General features: G+C 40.3%; 1 protein-coding gene across 2 annotated transcripts in view; it reads right to left on the minus strand.

Moving 5' to 3' along the window:
• Nucleotides 1-16535, minus strand: part of MLLT3 (MLLT3 super elongation complex subunit) — a 118850-nt gene extending 102315 nt beyond the window's left edge. For both annotated transcript variants that reach the window (XM_064642822.1, XM_064642821.1), the window contains exons 1-2: nt 16413-16535; nt 15754-15934 (exon numbers count right to left, since the gene is read on the minus strand). In XM_064642822.1, the coding sequence (XP_064498892.1) occupies nt 15754-15934; nt 16413-16424 (193 nt within the window). In that variant the 5' untranslated portion in view covers nt 16425-16535. The remainder of the gene's footprint in view (nt 1-15753; nt 15935-16412) is intronic.
• Between the last annotated feature and the right edge of the window lie 982 nt (nt 16536-17517).

Genomic DNA, 17517 nt, shown 5'->3' on the forward strand with positions numbered 1-17517 from the left:
CTTCACATGCCAGTTGACTTTAGCATGCCACAAGATTAAAACCTGCTTGAAATACATTCAAAATCTCCACCCTGTCACTGCTCCCCAGCTGAATGACATTTTATCAATTTAGAATGTAAATGACAAGAGAAAAAACTTAAGCTGCACAGTGCTCAAACTATCAACTGCACTGTTAAATTGCAGTCAATTTAGATGAAGTGCTAAATGCTCTAACAACACCGTTTGAACGGAAATCACATTATAATTCAAGCTCTATATTAAATTGTATAATTGCTCACACCTCAATGCATAGAAGTCACAAGGTATTTGTCCTTCATCTTGGATCGACCATATGGTTTTGATTTCTGGCAAAGTTTTTAAAAAGGAAATGCAATACATATTCAATACCATACAAAGTTCACATAATCCAAATCCTCACCAGGTACTTTGAAACAATCCCATCCCAGCAAGGACGTTCTTAGCTCTCTGAGAAGCCCAGGAATTGAAACTCAGGCGCTGCTTTATAAGGGGGGAAGATATTTACCAGTCAAGCCAAATTACAGATGTTAGCAAGACAATTTAAGTCAGGAGGCAACATTCAAATATCATAAACTAAGAAGTAGCTACATCTTCAAAGCAACATTTAGTTACTGAACAAACCCACAGTTTATATGACAAGCTAACATATAAATATTTAGGTGTTTCTTTCATCTTTTACAGATGAATGTGAAAATTGGAAATCAACTAAGGGTATAACCAGACAACCTAAAAGCCATCAAGAGCAAACAGCCTTAAATCAAAAGATCTAGAAGTAATGAACTTAAGACAAATCCCACAGTGTATTAAAATGTCCATTTATCTCCAGATACCAGGAGACAAAGACAGCTGAGATGTTAATAAAGAAACCAGTATTTTTTATGAGAGGAATGCCACTGGTCGCAGGACAAATGGCATTAATTCTTGAGATAAAAAATCTCTTTCCTTTTCAGAGTAAGACTTAAGAGAAATACTGTGAGATTTGATAGGGCAGGTCAGTATTAAGGTGCCAAACCTTGCTCATATATCAAGTGAGTCCAACAGCAAACAGAAGTTTCATTGAATGTCAGCCAGCCTACCTGGATGACTGCTGGAACAGAATTGGAAGCCTCTGCTCTGCTCAGTGTGGTGTACTGGGTCACTCATTGTTCTGCTCTGCTGTATTTACAGAATATAGACTACTGCCAGCTAAACACTAACCAATTCAACAGTCATCACTTGAAGCAACACTAAAGCCTCAATGCTCCTGCAGTTGTAAAGTACTGGAATCCTCATTTGTTATCAACAGGTTTTGTTACTTTTCCAAGTGACCTGGAGTTCAACATCTCTTTAGACTTGTATGGAGACACAGCAACAGGTTCTCCTATCTGGTATTTGTGCCAACGCCAAGCCACATCTCTAAGTGTTACTTTTTTTTCTAAGAAATTATGATCTTCCAGCACTTGCTGTTACCCCAAGTCACTGAATGGTATCTCAGAGAACATTCTTCCCTACATCACTCCCCTACAGTGGGCTCTGGGATAACCCCACATATTTTGATGTTCAGAGCGCTCTGTATAGCCAAGTGAAAAGCAAGACAAATGCAAATAAGTTACTGTCACTGGATGCTTATCAACGCAGAAGACCTAAAAACTCCCTTGTGGGGATCCAGTGCTTCCTAAGCCCTGGTTTTCAAATAAAATTACCATCACATTTCCAAGATTGTATCAAACTACAGTTTCTGATCTGCACACAACTTTTCAGTCACAAATGGTACCTGGACAAATAATTTGAAAAAAGCCTTCCAGAAAACAACAAGGGCACAACCTTATACTCACAAAAGAGAAATGAACTATTCCCAATTTTCCAGAAGAGAGATCACTTGGACTACTTACTCATACTGCTGCCTATTCATACTGCATGAAGTTTCCTTCTCACTTATTAGTACTTAAGTTCATTTTAATCTAAGTTTATTTTAGATGGTGTGATCTTGTACTAAAGTAAAAAACAAATGTGCAATTTCACAGTGAAAGTACAGTACTAAATATCCTTAAAGTAGACAAGGTCCTTTTTAACCTTGATTCAACAAAAAGCTTTCTAAACTCTGTTTCCTTTTCGTTCCTATGAGAAAACAGAGAAGCAATTAGCATTTACAGTTTAGTTCCTGCTTCCAAAATACCCCTTTAACTTTTCGTTATTATTTTTATGGTGGATATAAATGGCATCAAATTGTCAATTCACAGCTATTCTCTATGCTACCTATACAAATAGGGCTGATTTCTGGCAAGCCATAAAACAATTATGGCTGAATTCCTGTAGCCCTTTGATATTTCGGCTTGCCTGTAGGCCTTCAAAGCCATCTTAGAGCAATGCTAAAAAATCTAATTTCCAGAACACGTGAAAGGAAAATAAAGCATTTTAATTTCACATGTTCAAACATGAACACACAAAAATCTTAGCACTGGGAGGATTATGTCTGAAAGTGACTTAGAATAAACACAGATAAGATACAGCAACAGTTTAAATCAACACTGCCTCACAGAAGGCAGAGATACAGACATCTTAAGAAAATGGGGCATAAGGCATACCGCGCCTTATTGCCCAGCACTTTCTGCAAGTTGGGAAGCACATTTTCCTGCTTGAGCATTCAGCTCTCACCCCTTCTTGTGTGGATAGCAAAGAAAGGAGTGAGAAATAATCATAACTTTGAAATGCTGAAACTGCTGAAGCCTGCAGGGGAAGCAAAGACATGAACTTTCCCTTTAAGGTACTGATATTGCCAATACCAAATTACAAATACATTGAAAGGCAACTATCACAGGAACCTGAAGATTTATACAGAAGTATTTTATCTTCATAATATTATTTATGTTATGAAAGGGTCCTCCCCACATTTAAGTAGGAGAAGCTGGTTCTTGCTGTACCGATATGGTTTCTCATAACCATGAAATATCTCTGAGAAATATGAAGGGGTTATAGTGTTGTCCTCCTGTCTACCTGCAGCAATATTTTTACCTCTTCAGCAACCTGGAATTTAGAAGAGATTAAACTGAACAAATTGAAGACTGATTACTATATTTCTTTGTATGGGAGAACTTCCATGTTGACCAAAGAAAACACTATGACAGTAATACAATTCACATTGGTGTAGACACATAAAAAAAATCCAAAATATCTTTAAACTCATTGCTATTTTAAGTGTCTGCTGTGTTTAGGGGGAAGCCTAAAAAGGTTTTGCCATTAATTCCTATTGTGCACAGGCATACAAATGTAAATACACATATATTAGAAGTAGTATTATGGACTCTCTATTCTAGATTTACAATATGTATAAATGAGGCACATGCCCCATGTCACCCTTTTTCTCCTCACAGAATGAATTCACAGGCTTCAGAGGTGCTCCATAAAATTAGCGACATCCTAAAAAAAACAGTAAAAATGAAAGTGACATAATTTTGTGCTAAATCCATCCTCTTAAGAATAGGCACCAACCTGGTGATCCCTAGCAAGGAAGTGGTTCAGTCAATAAAGTATCAAAAAACGAAGAGCAACCTTTAAATCATATCCTTTCCTGATTTGCCCTCTCCTCCTATTCTTTGGTGGCATTTTTGAAAAAAAAAAAAAAAAAAACAAACACATGCTTCTTGTAATCATTCAGAATTTTGCATAATTTTTATGAAGTCCACTCTTCTTAACTTTCGGAAGGAAAAATGGCAAAAACCTTTTCAATCCCATACCTGGCCATTGCTGGAGGCAGTTTTTACTTAGTGTATCCCTAATCGGCAGTTAAATCATTGGGTCCCCACACTGGTTTTGTGAAAACTATTAGAGAAGTGGTTCAGAGATCAGTTATATGATATTAATGTACAGGCTGCATAAAATGTATGCAAGAAAACAACCCCCTACGGAGAGCAAGAAGAAGCAGCCCTATCTTCAGTGCCTGATTGCATGCCAGTCTTAACCACCATTCATTTACTTCAGTGTTTTTCACACAAAGACACAGATGCATTTTCTTTATGAGACTAAAACTATTCAGTAAAAGAATGTTCCAAAAATTTTCTGTGTTTAGATTAAGTGATTGAAGTTACTAAAGGTAAACAAACTGATCTAATCACTGCATTAGATTTCAAAATCATTTATTGTTAAAAATTTTTTTAAAAGCTGTTATTCCTCTAAAACTTCAAGATATGTAAACATATTTACAGATTATGGACTAGTTATATAACTTACCAAATGCATCACTAACCCGATTTTACAAACCAAAGGTTAATTAAAGATTTTAATCAAGAAAATACTATTATCTAGACATAGGGACAAACTACAAAGGAAAAAACTAAAACCAAAATGTAAAATTTTCTGTTGTCTAGACACACATTGTCTAGATCTAAACTACTCAAACACAAATTAAAAAAAAAATTAAATAATCCACCTGAAACACAACAGCCACTTTTGACTACATGCTTAAAATGTCAATCTAGAAGTAATTTATTTGTATTTCAACTACTATAAAATTTCAGTTCAGGCATTAAGACAAAAATGTAAGGAAATATCCCTTCAACCTAAGAGCAGTAGTCTAGTATAACTAAACTTTTGTTTCAAAATTTACAAGATCTGAAGTCGTTGTTTAACTCTGCCTCTCTTATACCACAAATTCAAGGAAGTAACCTAATGTAGATCTGCTTCATAGAAACCAACTTGTTTCTATTTAGTTTCCAGGCAATACTCACTAAAAAGAGCACTGCTAGGATAGGACAGCAGTGCCTGCAGAAGCAAACTGAAGTGTTTCACTGATGCTGGCTACCTTATTTGATTTAGGTTCAAGGACTGATCTTGGTGTATTTGCACAAGATTGCCAAAGGCACTCAAAGAACTTGGATGGAGCTGCTTCACAATAATTTACACACACATAGCTCATAGCATTTTTAAGTTAGTTGTAAGTAATTTCTTTTATTAAAAAAAACCAAAAACCAAAAAACAACAACAAAAAAAAAAAAAACCACTGAAACAACACTATCTAGGGAAGAATTATAGAGAGAATACCACTAAAGAATAATAAAAGCCAATATCCTTAAAAGAAAGGAGATCATGTAATTACAGAGACTCGTTGAAGGGCTCTTACCTCCCTATACTTGCACAGTGAAGATAGAAGGGTCTATGAACACAAGATAGAGAATAAATTTATGTGTTCACTAAGACCAATCTCAAAAAGTCTAAGAAGTCTACCTCAAGTATATCCTTCAAATAACAAAGATATGCAATTGTATTGCTATACTGCTACTTCAATTAACCTAACTGTAATGAATTACTGAGTAGACTATAAATTATGGGTAAAATACTTCTTGCTGAGAAGACATCACAGCAATATTCTGCAGAAATGGGCTAAAAACTGGCTCCGCTGAAAGTGGCAAAAAAAATCCTCACCAAATTTAAGTTGGACTTTCTATTCTAGAATATTTGTTATATAAAAATGGAAGCATTTACAAGACTCACAGAAGCCAACACTTAGTTAAAAACACTTCAGACAAATTAGTGACAGCTAGACAAAGATACAACAACTTGAGTGTCAAAAAGCTTTAAAGTCATAACAGTGCAGGAATTTTATCTCAGACAGGAGCAGACCTTTGTAGTTCTAAGAGGCATAGCCTTCATAGTAGCAGCATCAAAACAGAGCAGAAACCTATTACAAAGGAATTTACAAGAACAGTATTTTCTGACTTCAGTATAGCAAACAGACATTTCTACAGAGATTGTATTTTAAACAAAAGGATAAATAAAACCTTCTGAGTTCCCTCCCCCTCCAAACATCCCTATGCTTTCTACATCTTACTTATATCAGGATCTTCTTTATTTCTTGCCATTGCTCATGCCAATGCCTTGCTCATTAGTTTTTAGATGTCTAAAGTTTACCTCTTGGGGTTTTTTTTGGTACAGTTAACTGACCTTGTCCAAAACTAGTATAACTGTACTTCCATCCTCTAGTCAGCTACTAAACATAGGGAATAATTTACCTAAATATTTTCTGCATTCAGTCTTTAAACACACCAAAACCCTTCCACAACTTCCTCCCCCTTTCTTATAAACTCCAACGCAAATCTCATGCATTGGCAGTAGATATACATCTCTGTTTCCTTGCCCATTGGGTCACTGCATGCTCTCTTCCATGCTGCCTCCGCTGCACTGGAGCAAAGCTCTGGAATGCAGTGCTTGCTGAGCCAGTGGTCAGCAAAACAAAACCAGAGAGCCCTGGGAGACGCAGACCTTGACAAGCAAGCACACACCATGACAGGGCCTGGATCCTAAGCAGCACCTCCAGTTACCAAGCAGTCCTCCAATGAAAGGCAGCAACTGGATACCGGCTGCAAAGGGCTGGGCATTGGGTCTGGCTAAGAATAACAAATCTGTGCTCACAAGTGTCCACTTCTTTCCCCAAATAGAAGTTTACCTCCTCACAGAGGCAAAACACAACATCAGGTTAAAAAACTATTGCAAGGGCATGCTGTTCTCTTAAAAGTGAAAGCTTCTCAGCTTTATGTGTTTAGGGATATAAAGAAATAATTTGTTAGAACTATTTAAAAGTAATTTTCATTAACATCTTTTCACAGAAACAGATTGGAAACTGATTTCTGTCTCACTACTATGACTGTACACATTTCAATATACTTTACTCTTTCACACAGTTTTGTCTTTCCTTGCAGTCATATTAAGTCACTTTAAGACACAAAGCATGTCCAGAAATACAGAGTGTCCCAAGGTTGGGCAAAAAAATACGCAAAAAACCAAACCAAACAAAAAAACCCACTCCACCAAATCAACAAAAGAAACAAAAAAATAAAGCCACCAAAAAAGAAATCATCTGGCAGTATCCTAGTTAACAATATCTGCCCTTGAATATTACACCAGATCTGCGTATCTCCATGTTCAGAGAGCACACAAGATATCAAGTTTAATCCACCTCTTTCCTGCTTTTCAGGAAAGGATGATGCTAGTGCTGTGATGACAAAAACTGTGTAAATTCTTCAATAAAATATTCACTTGGAATTTTCATTATGTAAGACGAAATGTGAAAATAGTTTTTCTGTTATTACACATTATAGACCCTGGTACTGGATAACAAGAGGAACTAAAATGCCATTTATCCATTTCATACCAGTCAATCAAAATTCACAAGGAAAAATTCCACCCTCCGTTACCAGAAAGGCTGCTCTGAGTAACATCATACACCTGCCATCTTTCCCACGCATAATGGAAAACACCCAGGCTGCTGGCTTCCAGCCCACTATATAAGGTAGTTCTGTTTTCACTAAGTCCCCACATTATTCCTTTAAAGTTAGCAAATGAAACGTAAAGTATTGTCTCCCTCTAAGTATACAAAGAAAGTTCTCAACTTCCCCTACAAGTCTACACCTTGCCCATCAACTGGTTTCAAGATATACGTTATGGTTACACTACTTCTATCTAGAACAAGCAAAACAGTTAGTGTCATGGAATTGGGTGGAGTTTTTCTGTGCAAGCATTAGAACAGCAAGCACAAGTAGTCAGACTTACTGCAAACCACTCAGTATTCTAACAGCCATCAACAAAATCAATTCACCTCACACTGCTCATTGAGCTCTGTTTTTTTGTTTTGTTATGTATAATAATGCAGTTTGCAACACGTTTGCCATCATAACCATCTGAAAACAGAAACAGCTATCCTGGTATTTACCCCCGTGATCAAGATGCCCTACGAAAAATACACACAGCCTACTCTGTATAGGTGTATTCATTTTTACATAGAATTATGGACAAGTTACTGAAGTCCAGATACTGCACAAGCATCAGCTGCTCAGAATATGTCCAAACCTCATCTAAAAGAAACTAGATTTGATCCATCTTTTAGATGCAGTTACAGCTATCGAGACCTCTGTCACCACAGTGTGCACAAATTTTAAAATGAAACTCATACAGCACCACGGGGCTCTTCTGGGAAGCTCAAAGAAACAAACCCATACTCCTCAAGAGAGCCAGAGCCAGTGCGCAAGCTCGGCACAGGACTGGCAGTGTGATACAGCCCATATCTGGCAAGCAAGGGAGAGAATTAAACCGAGGATACTGATAAGAAACTCTCTGATGACATACACAAATTTTAATTTTAAAATTAATTCCCACACAGATATTTAAGTAAACATACAAATATTTTAAATACCAATCTGTTCTTCCAGTGCTTTATATACTAGAAGACACATCAAAAAGTCAACAATGATACAAAAAGAAACCAACATCTTGAATTACAAGCTAAGTGTTTTATAACAAGATGAGAAATCATAATTTCCATGCAAATATATACAAGTGCTAGAATTTGACTGTTCCTATGTCTTCATATATGTCTATCAATCACTACCAGGAAGGGAAGAAAGAGGATGATAGCATATGAACTGAATTCTGCTGGTTTAAAATTGCAGGTGTTCATCACAAGAGTCTCACATAAATTAATGTAGTCAAACTGTAGCAGCCTACAGACTTAATTCTGGATCAAATCTTTATAAATTAAACTGTTTTTTCCCCAGTATTATCAACAGGCTTTAGAGGTTGCAACTATCAAGTTGTCAGCCTCTTTTACAGATTCTAACAAAGAACATAATTTATTATTAACATAATAATCCCCTTCAATATTTCTCTCCATAACCTGAATGTAAAAGAAAAAAATAAACCCACAACACAAAAAAACCAAACAACAATCAAAAAATAACCGTAACAATACTGCATAACATTGTTACAAGAACACCACACACACAAAAAAAAAAAGAAAACCACAAAAAACCAAAAATATCCAAGATTTTACAGCTTACTGAATCTTAACAGACATAATTATACCCGCAGTTCATATTGCCTTGCGGTGTATTACTATAATACATAAATAAATTACAAGGACTCAACTAGCTTTTTGGGGGTTCACAGCCAAATCCACTTTATTCAAATCAAACAACACCCTATATACAAGGTTCAAAGTAACACGTGACTCCCTTGGCCAATCACCATGGGGTATCTCACTGCCCATGTGTATGGGAGTACTTGGGAACTACATCTCCCCGGGTGCTGTTCGGCACACTTTCTGAAACCCGACTCCTACATTGCTTAACCTGTAATATTAAATACATGGTTTAAATATTCTTACATCTATTTTTCTAAGGATAAAAACTGCACATAAGTAAATAGAGTCACAACAATATACAGTAAACAACCTAGTTGTTTTCTTTTTCTCAAGTAAATGCTAAAAAATTTAACTGTCTACCAATTTCACCATTGAGGTATCTTCCCCCTCATCTTACTACAAAAAGTGAGAGTTGATCTTACACACAATAGTCTGGTTTTCTGTACTTAAAGCGAGTATTAGTCTACAGCTATCCAAAAATCTTGGGCCCAACAGCCCTGAAATTACATTCTCTACTACCTAAATTCTGGAAGAGTTACAATCATTGAGTTAGGAAGAGTTACAATCATTGAGTTATTAACATTGTAGCTTTAGTAAAATGTAACCAGAACTTCTTAAAACTAAAAATACTGTTTCAGCAACTAAATGCTATTCAAAATAAATCTAATGTGACATAAATAATCAAGGTTCATCTTTTAAGACTTAAGATACTCAGAACTGATTGGTAGTTCTGATAGGAATCAGCGTGTGCCCTTGCAGGAACGTGCTTGAAGAGGGAAGAAATCTATTTGAAACTAGACATCCATCCTATGCAGGAAAGTGGAAAAAAGCACACATTGAACACATAAATTGCACAATTAAACCACACAAAAAACCCTACAAGTAAACTTAAAAAATTAAGTTTTTTACACTGGAGGACATAGCAGCCTTGTTATTCCCCTGTCTTGTTACAGTGAAGTACTACAGAAAGTTCAGTCATGTGTATCTTGAGCAGGTGTAATAGCCCATTGTCACACTTCAGTCTGCATTTACCTTCATTTCAGTCCAATGCAATTCAAGTCTTAGCAGGCAGCAAATCAATTCTCATGAAAAGGGATCATCAGATTTGTATATTCATAAAACACATGTACACTGCCCAATCTAGGAACCAAGTCCTTATCATACTTCCAAATAAAGCCTAAACATTGACATTGAATGTGATCATTTTTAGAGACATATTAATGAAGGGAAATTATTTATTAGAAGCAGGGTTTCCTATACAAGTGCCATCTTAACATCAAGGCCACCAATTATTTATCGATGTCATTCACGTAAATATGAAACTTGATGGCTTCCCTATATTCAAACTCTTCTCACTTCCTTTGAAAAAAAGAAAACTGTGAAATGTCCCTGTGATTTGCATGGGGCTGAATTAGAAAGTGCACTTGAAAACGTGCGTATTCTCAAAGCTATTTAATCTCTTATTAGAGAGCAGTAACAAAATTAGGTCTCAAGAGTTTCCTGTTAAACAAATGAAGTTCTTCACTAGATATCAGACGTTTCATGTGGCCACAGCTGAAATCCACTGATGAGTAAATTCATGCCCAATAACACAACCATTTTGCAATTCAAATAGCAAGAATTGCCCCAAAAGATGCAGTATCAAGCCTGTATCTGTTAGACTGATGAGAAATGAAATTTCCACATGCCTATCACACTACATGCTTAAGCTCAGGCAAATTTAAGAGGAGAAAAAAATAAACAAAACAGGCCTAAGTTCTTACTAATGTAGTTAAATATCTTACTAAAATACACAGCAGAAAACTGACTGCCTATTTAGTGACCTTGATAGTCTGCCTTCACTAGCTGGTATAGAGAAAACTTAAAATCATCTGGGAAGAATCTGCTTATAGATGCCTGTTCTCATACCACTCAGTTTACTAAAATTAATAGAATTAAGACTCTCATTGACTTTAAATGCAGCACAAAAAGATTTTTCTTTTTTGCAGTTAGTATTTAAAAGCCAAGTTTATTTCAAAATGTTATGGTCCACTAAGTCTCATTCCGCGCTAATAGACAATATTAATGAAAACAATCAATACTGGAGCTGTGAAGTTTCTAGAAGAATATTAGAGTTTGGTCCATCCTATAGTAGAATATCAAACAGCTTCACTTTCACCATGTTGCCCTACCATTGTAAAACTTCCTGAATTAGGAGATGCACTAAGCATTGCCATTCTTAGCTGTGCAGAGGAAAGCAACATCTTCCACTTTTTAAGTTACAACATTCCAGTGCCCAAACCAACATTTTCATATTGACTTAATTATTAGCACAGTAATATTGCCCACCCATTTTTTTCTTTAATATGAAAAACTTAGTTTCTCAAAATATGTCACTGTTTGACAGAAACTGAATCACTCATAGAACTCATGAGAACATACTAGTTCCAGTGTAGATTTTGGTGTGTACTTAAAAGTCATCAAAACACAAAGTATGTGTTTCCTTAACCAAATGAAATACTGTAAGAGAAATAGTAGTCAGGCTACTGTTGCAGAGCACCAGCATTCATTAGGAAACAAGAAAATACTTTTGCATTGCTTAGCATCCATAAAAGTAATGATACACATTATCACACACGAACAAAAACTCCGTTTTTGGAGATAGTATAGCCACAAATCAAAACTAACTGGTCAGATTATGTGACCAATACGTCTGTTCTAGAACAGGCAGCAGTTACAAGTATTGAGGCCATGTTGATGAGAACACAGCTGCATTGGGCAGGGCACATCTCAAGGATGAAGGACCACCGCCTCCCTAAGATCCTGCTTTATGGTGAACTTGCCACTGGCTGCCACAAGAGAGGAGCCCCGAAGAGAAGATACAAGGACTCCCTGAAACAACATCTCAGCCTTGGCCATATTGATCACCATAACTGGTCTACTCTGGCCTCCAATTGGGAGGCCTGGAGACACACCATCTAAAACGCTGCTGCTTCTTTTGAGAACGCACGCAGGATCACTCTTGAGGAGAAAAGATGTTCGGTTAAGCCCTTGTATAACAAGGAATGAGTCAACTCCTCGTGCGGTGGTATGGACAAAGAGACTTTATTTCAAACTCGCGCGCCCTTTTATCCTTACATATCATGTGACTTTCTTAACCAACCAGTTTACTAACTCTGGGGCATGCTCCTTTGTGCTCCTGGGCACATCCTTTGTGCCTCTAGACACGCCTCCCACAAAAAGACAATGCAGAAAGAATCGCATCTTGCCGAATCCATCCAAGGAGTCTTTCTGCTGTGCCTTTTGCAACTGATCTTGTCTATCTCACATTGGCCTCTTTAGCCACCAGCACACTTGTAGCAAATGTGGGTACAGTCCTTTCCAAATCTTCATTCGTGAAGCCTAGCCATGATGATAGCCACAAATCAAAAGTAACTACAATCTGGTGACAGACCTTGTCGCATGCTTTAGAATATTGCACTTCTACACATAGCACTATTTTCTTCACATGAATAATGAAAGATAAGCAGCATGTGTTTTGAACTAAAGCTAGAATTTTAGAAATTCTCCGTATCTTCTCTTAAACGATTTATATCCACATCACAAATAGATGAGGTTTGAAAACAGCAGTACTTATGATTGCATGATGATTCTAGAGAGCTTTTGTCTTGCAAATACTACTCCAAACTGAGTCTAGATGTGAGTCTACTCTCTTTAACAAGACAAGTAGTCTTACAGCCATCACCCCCATGAAACTACTCATGGAAATCAGACAGCAGGGGCAGACCATTAAACGGGTTGAAGTAAGGGGAATCGGTCATTGCCAATGCCTGTATGCTCCACCATGCAGGGAGAAACTGAAGTACTTGGTCACCATAAGGCAAACAGAAACCAATAAAACTGCTGCCAAGCTCAGCATTTTAAGGGGAGACAGGCTAAAAGATGAATACTATTTTATCAGGTTACTCTAGCTTATGTATACTTTGTTCCTCGTTAGTTACCATCACTCTTCCATCCTACCTACACACACAAACCAACCTGCTCTGCACTCCGAAGACTGACCACCATTTCTAGCTATGTTGCTACACTAAAACTAATGCAACTTTGGGGTACAGAACCCTGATTGCTCTACAGCAACTATTAGCATGACAAACACTTGGACACACCTTTGCAAACTCACCACCAGCCTCTAGTATTTCCAAAATTTCTAGAGAAAACAGAACAGATAAGCAAAGTCACAGTTGTAGCTGGCAAACTGACAGTTTATCCAGCTATTCTCATAAACATGCAATCAAATGACCTGGCAATAATTTTTGTCTCTTCCCTCCCTTGGTGTTTGGAATTACTATGCCCCTAATAAAAGGTGATATAGCAGCAGAAATATGTTATGAGTTAATAACACCTCTGAGAGCCTGTTGATTTATTATTTTCAAATTGATCCATGAGCTTTACAGATAGACTTAATGAAATAAGACTCTTCCTAGCAAGCATACATATTAGAGCAGCCATTCTTATTATGAATCCAGAGATAAAAAGAACCCTTACCATAAAACTAGATCTTATGATGGCTAGTCAGTATATTAGCACTTTCTTTTGATTAATATTGTACACCTAACTTCAGCATGCTCAGAAGTAGTTTGTCAACTGAGTAGCTCCAAGTGGTTAAGTTATCCTGTACTAAAATAATAAAGTATATAACTTCAGAGGAAGTGATGGAAAACAAGTAGTTTGACTAACACCACAAACATGCATATCATTCCTATTAAATATGCAACACTTAAGTTACCAAACCAAACTATTAGCACTGATTTACAGAGACAAAAAAACCCCCCTAGAATACTTCTATCAGAAATTTTAACTGTATTTCTACATTAGAAAGACAAACAAAATGCTCCCATTTAAGATACACACATCAACACCACAGTTCCAAACAGTTCTGAATAGCAGAAAACGCTCTAGGTAATTTATACATGGATCAGTCTCCCACTGATTTCAGGGCCTGAAATTTCTTAAGCATCTATTTTTTCACTCATTGCTGTAGTTTTAGGAGGCTAAGCAAAGCCTAGAAGTGAACAGAGTGCCTGCCACCCAAGGATAGAAGTGGCTGCTGGATAGAAGTGGCTCCTAGTTCTCCTACAGCACAAGCCACGTGCAAGCACAGTACAAGTCCCCTCCCCGGCTATATAAGCTGGCATCTTTCCCAGCAGTTGCTACATCATAAAAACGATGCATACAAATAAAACCCCAAAATAAACACTTCAAAACAATGGCTTAAATGACTGCATAACTGAACTCAGCAGCTGGAGACACAAAACACTTCAAGTGGCAAATCATGCATCTTTCACTTGCAAAAGTCCTAAACTACACTCTCATCAGCAGGCTTCACATCACATCTAGCAACCAAGTTTGGGCAACAGACTCATGTTCCGGGAGGCCAGACAGCAAGTAAATAAATATAGCATGGATAATAAAAGCATAGCAGATCACCAACACCCCCTATGTAGACAGAGCTTCAAGTACTAAATGTACTTTCTACCACTGACTTCAATACATCATCCAATTCACTGAATATTGATAATGCTATCTCACCTATTTAGACTACTTAGAACTATTCTCAGGAGTTTTTCTGCCAAACTATTTAGATTGACCTAAAGTCATGTTTTTCTGTACAACAAATAGAAGAAAGCAGAAGGAAAACTCCACCAGACAATCTGTGCAATTTAATTCATCAGTAATACTGCAGTATTGCATACAATTCACTGAAAACTGTGCACTACTGCACTGGTTTACAATAGATCAAAAAAATTAACTGACTCTATGAAATTAAAAGGGAATTAAAAGCCTGTATATCAGAGGATAAACTCTGCCTCTGAAATACTGTAATTCTTACACTCTCATGTTTAAGGGAAGAAAGTATTCTAGAGGAAACACAATAACTGATGTAAAAAAAAGTCACAGCTTGGTATCTTTCAAGTGAAAAACATTAAATCAAAATACATGTTTTTACCCTGCCAAAAAACAAAGCATTTTTATCTTAAGACTGAGAATCTTCCTGTTTTTTGCTCTCTGAACATTCAATTTATTCCCATCTAGCTCTAAGCAGACAGGACTTATGATGGTGTTGTTTTAAGGAACTGGAGGAGTACTAGACCCCAATATAGATTACAGATCAAATGAAGGATAACTCCTAAGCATTTTGTCTGCATAGATAAATAAACCTGTTAACTTCTTTTATTTATACTGTTACCTCAACTAATCCAACTACAATAATCAGGACAGCAAGGGCTCCAGAATCAGGCTTCTTATACCTCTCCCAGCCCAACTTCTATGGGTACATATGCACCACACATACACATCTTTTGAGACCTTTTCATGTACTCACGAAAGGATGAAGCCCTGAACAAGCAGCGTGCTGAGGGACTCCAAACACAAGTACCAGGCATCCCTGTTCCAGTCATACAGTACATCGGGAGAAAGCAACACCAGCCAGAAGAAAGTAACACGTGGGCAAAAATCTCCAGTGAGGACCTACACCGGGACAGAAGCCAACTCTGTGCCACCCACAGCTCAGAGACCAGGAGTCGGGACCCAGACGTACGGCTGGGCCGAGCTTTGCGGCCCCGGGCAATCGCGAGTGGATATCCCCGCGGCAGCAAATGCGCGAAGCGGCAGAGAGGAGTCCCTCCCGACCCCGGACAGCCCTAGTAAGGGCGGGAGAAGGGCCCCGGCACCGACGGCCGCTTTTGTTTTCCAAGGAGATCGGCACAGATCCATCGGCTGCGCCCGCTCTGGGCCGGCTCCGAGCACTCGTCCCGGGGGAGAGCTCGCTACCGGCGGTGGGGGCAGGAAGCCGGTCAGGTCCTCCCTACCTCTTTTCGGCCTGGGGAAGCTCTCGTGCAGGTGAAAGATGACTTTCTCCACAAAGTGCTGAATGTTGCTGTGCTCGGGACCTCTGACAAACACCATCCAGTCGTGCGTGAAGCCCTCCACGGTGGGTTTCTTCCTCACCTGGGCTCGGTGTCCCAGCTCCAGCTTCACCTGGACGGCGCACTGCGGGGAAGAGGCGGGGAATGCCCGGTGAGCGCCCGGTGAAGCGGAGATGGTGCGGGTAGCCAGGGAGAACGGCCCCACCGCGGGCGATGCGGGGACACAGGGACCCAGCGGTGCCATAAACACGGCAAAGGGGGTGGGGGGGGCAAGAACAGAAAGGCACCGCTGCAACAACAAAAAACGGCCCCACAGGCGAGGGTAAAAAACAGCTCTCGGTGCCACCGGGAGGCGAGCCGGGGGCCACTGTCAGGGACGCCCCGTCCTCCCTTCGGCGCCTCCGCGCTCGCTTCCCCCGGTGCGGCGGCAGGACCGCGGCTCCCTCCAAGTGCGTGCGCGCGCCGCGCCGCCGCCAGGAGTAGCGGGAGGCAGGGAAAGCAGCACGCGAGGAGAAATTCCCGGTCACGTCAACCCCTTCCCGACGGCGGGCGCCTAGCAGCGCCGGGAGGAGGGGCGGGAAAGACCCGTGGCGCTCACTCACCGAGCCAGCCATGCCTGGGGCGCCGGTTCCGCTGGGGCTCTCGCTGCCGTCCCCCACCCCCACCGCGCAGCCCTAATTCATGAGGACGTGGAGGAGATGGCGGGCGCGCAGAGGAGCGGCGGGCGGGAGGCGGGCATCCTCTGCTTCGCTGCTCCCGCCGGCTGCGGTAGTGGCTGCTGGCTCCGGCTCGCCGCTCTCCCGCTACCTTTCCCCGCTCTCGCGCTCCCGCTCCCCGCGCCGCGCCCGCTGCAGCCCCGGCGCTCGCCCCAGCCCCGCCAGCCAACGCAGCGCCCGCCACGCATGCGTTCCGCACTGACACCGCGCGGGGGACACGGCCGGGGGGCGGTACCAGGGCGGCGCGATAGCCAATAGCGTGCGAGCTCCTCCGCCTGGCCCCGCCCCCGCCCCGCCCGCCCTTAAAGTAACAGGTTGTGGGGCCGGGCCGGGAGTGGGACAGCTCCGCCCGGCGGGATTCCGGCTGGCGGCCGGGGCTTGGGGCCCGGCGGATGGGGTAGCCTCTAGTGGAAGGACTCCCTGCGCCAAGGGTACACTGAAAGCAGGACTTTCCGACTCCCCAAACCTCCGTCTCTACTTCGTGTATGTCCCAAACAAACGTTTTGAAAAGCCGCCGATGAAACCTCCTGGAAAAACAGAGAAAGCGGGACAGGAAGGGAATGCCCGACTTACACAGGGATGGCAGGTGATGATGGGCAGGCAGCAGGCAGGAAATGACAAACGGGATTATTTAACACTTATTTGCAGCACCAGCTGCTGCTTCTGTTAGTAACGTCCTGAGAGTCCCTGGAAACACGGTTACCACCCCAACCACTTCCATATCCCTTCCATAATATGCGCGATAACGTGCAGATTCATGCCACAGGAATATGCCATTGAGGAGCTGGAATTGATTTAGTGAATGTCTAAATCATGGTGCTGACGTCCGTGAGATGAGTATTTTCCAACAGCCATGAAATTGTCAAAAATCGCCTGCGTTAACTTTTGGCACGCTGAAAACGCGTTTATTCTGGTCCGTAATTATATTTGTGACACTGTTTGTGATGACAATGATAGCGCGGTGACGGGACACTCAGCACAGCGATCCCTT

This window comes from Pseudopipra pipra, chromosome Z, assembly GCF_036250125.1.
Source record: "Pseudopipra pipra isolate bDixPip1 chromosome Z, bDixPip1.hap1, whole genome shotgun sequence".
Lineage (NCBI taxonomy): Eukaryota > Metazoa > Chordata > Aves > Passeriformes > Pipridae > Pseudopipra > Pseudopipra pipra.